The sequence below is a fragment of the Gobio gobio genome (genome assembly GCF_949357685.1).
Source record: "Gobio gobio genome assembly, chromosome: 21".
Lineage (NCBI taxonomy): Eukaryota > Metazoa > Chordata > Actinopteri > Cypriniformes > Gobionidae > Gobio > Gobio gobio.
In genome coordinates this window covers 9120593-9133208 of record NC_137117.1, presented here as the reverse complement: position 1 = coordinate 9133208, position 12616 = coordinate 9120593, and the positions used below count along the sequence as shown (strand labels likewise).

At 39.3% G+C, this 12616-nt stretch overlaps 1 protein-coding gene across 7 annotated transcripts in view; it reads right to left on the bottom strand.

The window, feature by feature from the left end:
- The window catches only part of utrn (utrophin), a gene marked incomplete at both ends in the record, with an annotated part of 350347 nt that extends 338574 nt beyond the window's left edge, over positions 1-11773 (bottom strand). For all 7 annotated transcript variants that reach the window (XM_079802801.1, XM_079802799.1, XM_079802800.1 and 4 more), the window contains 2 exons: positions 3437-3576; positions 11487-11773. In XM_079802801.1, coding sequence (XP_079658927.1) covers positions 3437-3518 — 82 coding nt within the window. The remainder of the gene's footprint in view (positions 1-3436; positions 3577-11486) is intronic.
- Positions 11774-12616: the final 843 nt, after the last annotated feature.

Sequence of the window (12616 nt, the reverse complement as noted above, 5' to 3'; positions counted from 1 at the left end):
TGGGTTTTATGAAATATTACAGTACTTATTAAGTGTAACCTTTTTTTAATACATTTTTTTAATTCATGTGTCTCGTAATCTTGAATGCTACGTTCACAATTACACTGTCAGTCCAAATCCGATTTGTGTATCCGACTGGAATCTGATCTAAAATGATTGCCGTCCACATTGTGTATCGAAACTGTTCAGATTCTGGAATATCTGCATTGGTTTCAATGGCAATGATGTTGCGTTGGTAGGTATACGTAGTGCTGGGCGGTATGCCGGTTCATACAGAGTACCCATTTATTTATGATATGAATTTTTTATATACCGCAAACGGTGTATGTCGCTTAAAAAACGTTCGGAAGGCGACACTGTTTGAGAGGGGTCCCGTTTCACTGTTGCACTGTAGTGAGGACACAGCTGAGATCACATTACAGCGGAGAATTCAAACCACATCTGTGCGGAAACACTCACCACGTGGATCATATAGATCAGATACAGACCGCAGCGAGCACATTTGAGTTTTTATGGACATTTTTTATATACTCTAGTGCTGTAAACATGAACCAACACCGTGTATGCGCACATATTTCATCACATCTATGTGCAAACAAGGACACTGATACTGATCATGAACGCGATGAGACGACGGATTATTATGATACACAGTAGACCATGATGTAGACTGACAATTCAAAGAAGATTGGGCAAAAAAAGTACCTATGCCTTTATTCTTTCTGTCGTGCTCTTAAATGTACTGAAAATATCCTTAGACCTTTTAAATGTTCTTCCGTGTTTCTCCTCGTTTTGGCAGTTTGTTGTTATACAGGGTTAGATTTTTTAAATGATTAAAGTGCCCTCAACTCTGTTTTTTCTCTCAGTGGTCATATTTTAATATTCATGTGTGTGTAATGAGTGTGTTGCAGGTCTGTGTTTTATTGGTTGTTGTCTCCGCACAGCATCATTTTGTGGGGCTTTGCAAACCTGTATTAACTCTAGTGTGGGAATTTTCTACAATATTCACTCGTCATGACAGTAAAACAGGGCATTCTAGTCAATCTACTGCAGTATTTCCTCTCTCAATCGGTAGAAAATGCGGTTAACACCCCGGTCATGCATAGGGACCATCATATACCGCGAAAATGGTATAATTTAGAAAAATACCGTGATATACATTTTTGATCATACCGCCCAGCATGGGCGTCGGAAATGTTTTACTGTAGTAGATGCCAATTACATTAACTATAAATATACCGCTTTGCTTGCTAAACGTATAGTTCGGAAAGACAAAATTACGGAAATCGCCATATCATTGAGAGTGGCAATAGTGTAGGGGTAAGACGCACGGCATCTAGTTTTGACACAAATCGACCAGCGGTTCGAGTCCGCCTTTCGCCGAACTCAATCTTCTCCCTTTTCCCATCACATATCAGATCGGAAAGGCATTTATTTTCAATAAAAATGAAGAAAATATTAGAAAAGTGGAAATAAAGCGTCTAACGTGTGTTTAATAATAAGTGTTTATAGATTAGGGGTAGGTAAACAGACCTGTGCTGAATGTTAGAGAGGATAAAAGTGAGTGGATCCAATATCATTGATCGTAAAAAGTGGGTGGGTCTTGTCCCGATGCCCATGCCGCCCAGTACTAGGTATACGCCAAAAACTACAACAACAGCCGCAACATGGAGGGGTTTGCAATACAGATGTTGTCTTATTTACATCATGACAATGTGTAGCCGTCATGCTGGACTACTACTGTGAGCAGTTGTCAGTGTAATTTTCTGCTCGTCTGGCACTTTGCAACACAACCATGTTTCTGCAATGACTTTCAGCATATTTCCTGTAACAACATCTGACGTTTACGTTTATCGCGGTGTGAGAAAGTCACATAAAGATGCGAAATCGGATCAGAGCGGTCAGACTGAAAACAGAGATTTGAATAGCATTTCAAAATACATATCCTCGAAAACGGATTTGTTAAAATTGCATTTCATGTGATTTTTTGCTATTCACACTTGCTAAATCTGCTCTGATTTGAATGGGATATGCACAGAAATCGGATTTGGACTGACAGTCTGAACGTAGCCAAAGTATCTCCCCCTCCCTCTTGTAGCGGCATCTCTACTCTGATGACGAGGGCGGGGCAACCTGTCACTCACATGAGATCCACCAATAACAAACCACAACCATCCAATCAATTCCCAATTTCGCCAATTTCCTACATTTGTTCTTATTTCAGAAGCCGTTTCACTCGGATATATATAAGGAAGCTTGTTTCTGCCATGGAATAATAAACAAAAAAGATCATTGTGATTTTTTTTCATCTCACAATTCGCACTTTTTTTCCTCACAGTTGCGAGTTTACATCTTGCAATTCAGGCTTTTGTTCTCAGAATTGCGAGATATAGTTGCAATTTGCAAGTTATAAAGTCAGAATTGCGAGATATAAACTTGCAATTCTAAGAAGCTTGCAACTCTCCTCAGAATTCGACTTTATAACTCGCAATTCTGACTTTATAACTCGCAATTCTGACTTTATAACTCGCAATTGCAACTTTATATCGTAATTCTGAGAAAAGACGGAACCGCGAGATATAAAAAGTCTGGATTTTTTATATACCACAATTCTCACAATTACAAGTCTATGGCTGCGAATACTTCGCTACTATATAGTATGCGAAAAACAGTACTCCAACAGAATAGTATATCCGAATTCATAGTATTCGAAAAGTCCCCGGATGACCTAGTACTCCCGGCGAGATTCTGAAGTGCGCACGCGATGGACACTTTACTATCCCATGAGGCCACGGGAGACGATTTATGAATGGAGGTGATGGGACGCAACTGACGCTGGTAGATCACATGATCATGACAACATGGTGGATGTAGTACTTCCGGATTACATTCATACTACATCCATTCATATTATATAGAACATACGTTTTAAAGGTTGCGAAGTTCGTTCAAATTCAAATGTAGTACCTACTCATATAGTACGCCATTTCGGACGCAGTCTATATCTCCCATTTTTGACATCGTAACTCGCAACTGAGACTTTAAATCACGCAATTTTGAGAGAAAAAAGTCTGAATTACAAGATAAAAAGTCGCAATTATCTAATCTCATTATTTTTTTTAATTCCGGTTGCGGAAACGAGCTTCCATAGATATATGACACAATAGGGACAAAAAGAATATTGGATATAACTTACATTTCACGCTGACTTGGCTAAATGTCATAAAGTTAATCAGTTATGAAACAAATTCAATTTCAGCTATAAAGCAGCTCTACAGAAGGCATTATTTAGCTCAAGTCAGTGTTGATTCACTGGTCGGTTGATTTTTTTAAAAAACAAATTGTGTCAGAATCAGACACAAATAAAGGCCATGCTCTACTACCGACCTTAAAAAAGCAGGTCAACACTTTGCTATGCAGGTCATCTCAGTCTTACCTGATCTCCATTTGATGATGTCAGTGAATTCGTTGTTGTCTCCGCCCTCAGAGGCCTCGGACAGCGTGCCCGCGGTAGCCATCTTCCTTCTCAGGAGTCACAGGTACGTCCCTTTACATATACCAGCCCACTGCAAATCCCTGCAACAGAGCATATCCCATCAGCCCGTGTCAACTCTTTGAAATCCAATACTAGTAGGCTTATATTGTTGTCACATGACCTAATTATGTCACATCTTTAATTCAGAAGGCAGTCATTATCTCCGAGGGAAATAAACTTTCCATTCGGTTTCCAAGCCTAAATAAATCTTCAATGTGTTTACGATTACACTGTGGGATTCTTCAGCAAATGTAGTAGGCCATTCCATGAATACAGGATGTCCACACACTGTGCAATATAGGCTTACACACTGCGTTTTGCTCTTGGACATGTTTACACAGACCACACGAGAGGGCGGCAACCATGTGACCTTACTTTTTTGAACAACTGCAAAGCGCTGGGAGAGCTGGAAAGAACCGAGCAGGGAGAGGCCATGCCGTTTCTAGCCAAATCAAATGAAACTGTTTCAATATGGGCGTATGAACTCTTCTAGGTCATTCCGGAAAGTGGGAAGAGAAGCGAACATGGACTGTTCAGCAATCCTCCACGCCGTCCGGCTGCACACATGGTAAACTGCAGGGATGTAGTGGCTTTGAGTGACTGGTGTGGAGTGAGGCAACATGAGCTGTTTGTTGTTGAATTCTACTGCATTACCAATTCAGTCCCAAAACAACTAAACAAAAGCATGATCTCATTAATGAAAAACGGTCCTCCTGCGCAAGTATGAGTTCTCACTTTGATTCTTTACATCAACATCTCGATTGTAATTGATTCAAATTCTGACTCTCACCGATTCTAATTCTCATTCTAATCTGTATTACATTTCTGACAATATAAATGATTCTAATTTTGATTCCAATTCTGATGCCAACTTAAAAGGAACACGCCACTATTTTTTGAAAATAGGCTCATTTTCCAACTCCTCTAAAGTTAAACAGTTGAGTTTTACCGTTTTCGAATCCATTCAGCCGATCTCCAGGTCTGGTGGTAGCACTTTTAGCATAGATCATTGACTCTGATTAGACCGTTAGCATCTCACTCAAAAATGACCAAAGAATTTTGATATTTTCCTATATAAAACTTGTCTCTTCTGTAATTACATTGCATACTAAAGCCCTATTCGCACGAATCGGCCATGTCTGTAATATGTAGAGTAAAAATTCCCCCGCAAATTACCTACCATATTTCGCCAAACACCGAGGTGGTAATATTAGTCCTGTGCGAATCGGCATCTCTGTGATTTGGCCGGGATTAGGCGGATCATATATCATTTTTGCAAGGTTTTTGTTTCCTGTGCGCATTTTTATCTTTATCTTTCACGAAGAATGGCGCTAGGCTGCATATAATCAGTCCTTCCAGAAAAATGCGGCTTTTTTTTGTGATTGTTGCGGGCAAAAATCCTTGATTATGCGGCACGTTTTCTTAAAAAATGCGATGAAAAATGCGGGATATTTATGCAATTTTATGCGATAAAATTGCGGGAACTTGCAAAAACTGCGGTTTGATGAGAAAAAAAGCACTACATCACAGAAAGTGCTGGAATATTTAAGTTCTCATCTTGTTTTATTGAAGACCTTAATAATGGCTCAAATTTACAAAACATTTAGTCAATCAAGTTCTGTAGCTTTACAAAAGGAATATGCTACAACTTCTGATAAAATTAATAAATAACTTCCTGTTTTACAGATGTCGCTATACAAAACAGACATTTGAGTGCTTCCAATGCACAAAGTGCAATCTCTTAAAGGGTTAGTTCACCTAAAAATGAAAATTCTGTCATTAATGACTTCCCTTTATGTTGTTGGACACAAATTAAGATATTTTAGTTGAATTCCGATGGCTCAGAAAGGCCTCCATTGGCACAATGTACACTCAAGACCCATAAAAGGTAGCCTACTAAAGACGTCGTTACAAAGTCCATCTCACTACAGTGGTTCTACAATAACTTTATGAAGCGACGATAATAGTTATTGTGTGCAAAAAAAACTAAATAACGACTTATATAGTGATGACTGATTTCAAAACACAGCATCATGATGCTATGAATCATCGAGTCGATTCATGATTCGGATCGCGTGTCAAACTGCTGAAATACGTGACTTTGGCGATCCAACCCGCTGAATCGACTCATTGATTCATAACGCTTCAAACCGCTGAATCAACTCATTGATTCATAACGCTTCAAAGCTTCATGATGCTGTGTTTTGAAATCAGTCAGCACACAGGGAAACTGCTTTGGTCTTTTGCTGTTATTGTTGTTGGCCAATGGGAGTTTGTGCTTCATCATGGTTTCACCGGTATCTATGGTTTCTCCACGGGGTTTGAAGCTTTTTGATGACGTTCGCGTCGGGTAATCACGTCACTTCAAAACGTTCCCATGGCAATAGGCGGAAATGGTGGCTCTTGTTAAGTAAACGAAATTTTTTCAACTTTCTGCTAATATATATGACTTTTTTTGCAACGAAAATGCGGGGATTATGAAATCATGATAGCCCCGCATATTTTGCACGCGGAAATAGGCAATTTATGCGGCGTATTTGAAAAAATGCGGCCCCCGCATGAATATGCGGACTTTGGCTGATTATGCGTTAAATCACGCGATCGCATAATCGCGTTTTTCTGGAGGGACTGATATAATGCGCACCGTTATGAATCCCCGTGCGGCCGCGCGGATTATACTTTCACTTTAGAATGAGCACCAATTTGGGAGTAACACAAAAACAGAAAAGGACAATGACAAACTCGCTTAAATGGGCGCTTTTACATTTAGGTTTGAAATTGAATTGTTATTATTGCTCAGTTCAGTATTTAATTGTAGCGTCTGTTCTCTAACTGAACTAAATTATTTTTATTACTATAAAACAATCAAAATGATATCGATACAACTGTTTATAATTTCATATAGCTATATCTATAACGAAAAAACATTTACAAGTCTTGACATCATATCCGGGAGATAAGTCAGTAAATTTGATCTAAAATCACAGGCTTTGCTTATCCCATGCGAATGCGCCACGCAAAATTCAAATGTGGGGGAGTCCTTTCTAAATCACACGAGGTCCCTAGATAACACTAATCCGTGCGAATACCAACGGAAAATGAAAAGTTGTCATTTTCTAGGCCGATATTGCTAGGAACTATTTTCTCATTCCTGCGAAATAATCAAGTAACTTTGGGTGCAGCGGCACAATGATATTACGCAGCGCCTGAAAATAGTCCCCACCCCAGCTAGGAAACTTCCAACATGACCAGCACTAAGTTTGTGGAGTTGCAGGTATTCCGATTCAAACAGAAACGGTTCAAGATCTGCACCAAAATAAATATCTTCTGAATCGTCTCTCACAAATGTCTCCATGGTTGCAAGGCACGCTCCCTGTGTAAGCAGGTTGTCACGTTGGTTATGTTGACGGAAGTTAGCCTATTTTCAGGCGTTGTGTAATATCATTGCGCCGCTGCACCCATGGTACGGCTCAAAGTTCCTTGATTATAACGCAGGAATGAGAGTAAAACTCAACTAGAAAATGAGCCTATTTTCAAAAATAGTGGAGTGTTCCTTTAAATTCAGAAATCAACTCTTTCACTAAATATATGCTCTATATTAGCCTGTCTATAAATAGACCTGTCATGAAAATGACAGACACTGTGTATACATGATATTTCAACAACGAATTGGAGTAAAAACATAATTTTATAATTAGATTTAGAAGTTAAAGCTACACTGTGTAACTTTTTTAGTTTATTCTTAGCTAAAAACACTTAGTTCTTTCAAAAATATATGTGCTCATTAATGTATATTTACTTCTTTCAAGTAATAAAGTATTCTCGTAAGTTTATAATATGCCATTGAAAATACATACGGGTGAGGGGTTCGAATGCGGGTCGCCATGTTGCCCCTCCATCTTGAAAGTACATTAGCCAAAGAGGGACATACCCGTAAATTCAAGCTTCGCCTTTCGCGTTTTAACACTCGATGGCACCGTGTCGAATGTGGACGAGGTCGAACTGGAAGCCATGTTAATCTTGGACTAAATCAGCCACCGTAGGAGTTAAAACGAAATCGGAATTGAGAGGAACAGAAACTAATATTCACTGGATGGTCATATGTCTTTTCACCGCTAGATGGGGGAAAATATCACACAGTGTAGCTTTAAAGGACAACTCCAGTGAAAAATGAACCTAGGGGTAATTAACACACACTCGTCGAGACTGTTTTCCAAGATGGCTGCTTTCTGTATACGCGTAATGTTCTGTCTTTATAAAGCATCTTCTTATTAAACTGTTTGTGCGTTACAAAGTTCTCAATGCTTCGGTTTGCATGTAGGGACCCTCATTATGCTACCGTGTTAGTGTGAAGCTATTTTGAGCCTTGTTAGTGGTATTAACTAGAGATTTAATTTTACTTATTCTGTGCCCCATATACTAGCGTTATAAGCTAATCTGTTTTTAAAGATAAAACTCTTTACATTCGATTTTCATGAAAACGCATCCCAGAGAACGATCTACTCGGTAATCATGTGTTAATTACCCCTAGGTTCATTTTTCACCGGAGTTGTCCTTTAATGCAAAAACTGCCTTATGTGAAGTTTACATGTTTGCATACTATGTGTTATTTGAGTGTTGATTAATATATCTAAAAATAAATAGCGACTGAATTTAGGCTAATAGTTTGGGCTCTGTTGTTAACCTTTAATAGCAATATGCAAGTAAGGGCTATATAATATAGTTTACAGCCTTATTTTTAATAAACTTTTAGTTATAATTGAATTAATTTAAGGACAGACTCAATTTCACTGTTTAATAAAAATAAAAAAGCAATTTTATGTTTAGTTTTCTCTCCCCTGCTGTACAGAACCGTGACTTCAAAACCGAGGTACGTATCCACCGTCAGTTTTGTGTACCGTTACACCCCTAGTGTTTTGTGTTTATAATTATTCTAATTCTGATGCTTACTTATTCAATGTCATAACTGACACTATTTCAATTCAGATTCTAATTCAGATGTATTTTAATAACTATAAGTTTTGATTTGATTTTTACCTTAAAGCTACACTGTGTGATATTTTCCCCCATCTAGTGGTGAAAAGGTATATGACCATCCAGTGAATATTAGTTTCTGTTCCTCTCAATTCCGATTTCGTTTTAACTCCTACGGTGGCTGATTTAGTCCAAGATTAACATGGCTTCCAGTTCGACCTCGTCCACAGTCCACGGTGCCATCGAGTGTTAAAACGCGAAAGGCGAAGCTTGAATTTACGGGTATGTCCCTCTTTGGCTAATGTGCTTTCAAGATGGAGGGGCAACATGGCGACCCGCATTCGAACCCCTCACCCGTATGTATTTTCAATGGCATATTATAAACTTACGAGAATACTTTATTACTTGAAAGAAGTAAATATACATTAATGAGCACATATATTGTTGAAAGAACTAAGTGTTTTTAGCTAAGAATAAACTAAAAAAGTTACACAGTGTAGCTTTAAAGTCCAACTTGTAATTATGTGCACGTTCCACACAGTATAAATCTTTTGATTTCGGTTCTGACTCCAACAATTAAAGGACTGAAAGACACCGTTTTCAACTAAAAACTGAAAACTTTTTATGCGTTTTGGCCGTTCATGAAAACTTTTGAAAACGGCTTTCAAAGTGCACGTTTTTTTAAAAACAATACCATTATCGTCTCCAGTGTAAACTACAAAAATGTCATTTGTGAAAACAGTGATGACCTGCACATGCATATTACACAGTCGATAGGCGTTCCTTTGCAAAGTTACATCGCCACCTTCACCAACTGGCCTGCCAATGATAATACAGCGTGTTTAGTCCTTTTCTCTAATCCGCGTGAACGGGGATCATTTTGACAACATTGTCGTCTGTACGTGAAAAAAATCGTTTTTAGTCCATCGTTGCCATGTAAACGTACCCTAAGACTCACAATGCCACTGCAACTGATTCAAGACACTGCAGAACACAACGATTACTCCACTACCTCAAAAGTTAAATGAAAACTATAGCATTAAACGATGATTAAAACACATTCTGGTCCTCTCATTGGCTCATGAAGCCATGCATAAAAACTACAGTATAGGTGCGGAGATGATGTCAAGTTAGTGATGTCTAACGATGACCAAGATTAGGACAAATCTACAGTGAGATCAACAGGACAGGTAAAAACATCGGCCCTACAGCACAATCAGGAGTGAGATGTTATCATTGAGCACCCATACCAGAGAACACCCATCAGAGGGTGGGACCAATTACAGCACGAGAGAGCCAGGTCCTGTGTGTGTGTGTGTGTGTGTGTGTGTGGAACAAGTCGTAACAGGAGCTGTCACCAAGCCAAACAGGTGACCACGCATTCATTCTGTAGCTCCCCCTACATTCCTTCCCTCAAAACACGCTCCCTGGTGAGATCCACCAACATCGGCCCTCTCTCGCAGCAGCTGATGGACATGACGGCGGGCGAGGATGTCACTGATCAGTAATGAGGTAATGAGCAGGAATGTGTAGAGTCGCTGGAGAGAATAGAAACACAACTCCCTCCCTCTGACAATTTACAGCATGTCTTGTCCAAGAAAGGCTTTGCTTCAGCTTTATAAGCAAACGTGTTGGCATGCAGGAGCCGATACAGGATGACGCAAACGTCTAACTTTAGATTCCTGCAAAGACCCCATTTTCTCCACTTCCATCCCACAAAAAGCCTGCCTGTGATGACTCTAAATAAAGCACTGAACGTGCAGGCACGCTTACACAAACTAGACCAAGCAGTCAATAGCGAAGAATGTTCCGGACTTAAGAAAAAGGAAACACCAAGATAAAAAAGCCATTTTTAGAGGCCATGTGCCAACTCAAACTAACCCAAAAAACCATGACACTGACCCTAATAGTCATTAATTGGGATAGATGGCTCTAATCCCAAACAACCACTGACCAGAGATCAACCTAAACCAACACAACTCAACCTAGCCTTACTCTAACTAAATCTTACTTAAAAAAAAGAGGTACAATCAACTTGGATGTTTAAGTCATTTCAACTTAAACTGCATTAAACTGACTTTGAATTAGTTGAATCTCGTATAACTAATATAAAAGTTGAAAATTGCTTAACTTGCTTGAGTTAAAAGCGATGTAAAAACATATGCCGTCATAACTTATTGCGCACATTGCGACCCTAACTAAACCCAAACAAGCCTAAAACTGCAACTAAACCCAAGCAACCCTACCAAACTTAAGTTTAACTCTTGCAATCCAAGTTTTTCTACAGTAACTTCTAGCAATTGTAGGTCAGAAAGACCACAAGAGAAACCAGAAGACCAAATGGGACTCCAGAGACACTAGTTGAAATCTTGTATGCCTTAACTTATTTGAGTCAAAGCGATACATATCTAAGGCTCGGTTTCATAGACAGGGCTTAGAATAAGCCTGGATTAGTCCTTAGTTCAATTTGGACATTTAAGAAGATTTTGAAAAAGGTGCCTTGACATATTTTAAGATATTCCAGTGCAAGTTGCTTTGCATTTTAGTCTGGGACTAACTTAAGCCTTGTCTGTGAAGCCGGGGGTTATTGTTATTAACTTATTGATCACATCATTTTTTTACAGTGTACATAACCATAACTGTGACCCTAACTAAACCCAAACAAGCCTAAAACTGCAACTAAACCCAAGCAACCCTAACCAAACTTAAGTTTAACTCTTGCCATCCAAGTTTTCCTCTAACTAACTTCTAGTAATTGTAGGTCAGACAGACCACAAGAGAAACCAGAAGACCAAATAGGACTCAAGAGACCCTTTACTCCATTTCACAGATGAGTATCCTTCATTCATCTGTTTGTTTATTTGGTTTAACTTGTTTAGGTCATTTGGTCAGTCGTGTTCAGGCGCTCATACTTCAACAAACATATCGAAGTTTTGCAAACATGTGTAAGTGGGGTTTTAAAAGCCGCAGCTCTCACCTTTGCGTGATGAATCTCTCTCTCTCTCTCTCAATGCAGTACTGTGACTTTGTATCATTGAGTAAATAATGAATCATTGACTCTTATAAGGGCATGTTCAGCTCTCCACACTTCACAAGCCGCTGCCAATTCGTCTAATGCTCCAATGCTTTCACGGGAGATTCACAACTCCATCCAAGTTATCCAGCTCGATTGTTTTGGCGCTCCTGGAGTAGTTCACTCCGCCGCAAAGTTTCCTTTACTCATGAATAACAAAAGAGGAGTTACAGCGCGTCCAGAGCCACTCCAGCGGCTCCGCCCACGCTCGCTGCGGGAATGATGGACGCGCGACGTCACGAGGCGCGCTGGCTCCGGTCGCGCTGGATTGAAGGACGAGCGCGTCCCCGTGTGGAATTGCGCGGACGCGCTCGTAAACTGCTGTATTAAATGAAGAATACTACTTTTTCATACCCATGATACTTTTTTCTACAGTTTTAGATATTCTATGAATATTTTAGAAACTAGGCTATATTATGTATGGGCCTAAAATGTAGGCTTTTGAATGTAATTTAATGTCAGCTAGTTGATAAAACACCCGTGTATCCTCGCTCATGACTCCTCAGGAAGCCTCCTCACTCCTCCATCCTCGCGGTGCATTTAGAGAGTTGAGATGTCCTACAACAGGGCTCGACATTAACGCTTGTCCGGGACAAGTGGATTTTTTGAAGAGGCAAGTGAACAAAAAATGTACTTGCCTGACGGACAAGTATCCTGGTTAAAACGTCAAAACAAAAAATAACTAGGGAATCACCAAAGTGCAATAATGATTCTGCCTTCACTAGTGTAAGTGGAGATCGATAGTGGATAATATAAAACGAACAGACAAGGTTGCTGTTGAGGCGCAGCTCTCGAGGAGAAAATCGAAAACAAATGAAACTCCGTTAAAATACACAGTTAAAATTGTGCAGTTTTTATATTTATAACATATGATACAGTTAAGCAACATTACACTAACAAGACTGTTGTTTTCCTGAATACCATCACGACTGAAAATGACACTGATTTCATACGCCAGTTCCATAAACAATTATTTAACATTGTCACTTAAATTTTAGAAGCAATATGGACTGTTTTTGTTCTTTTTCAGCAGC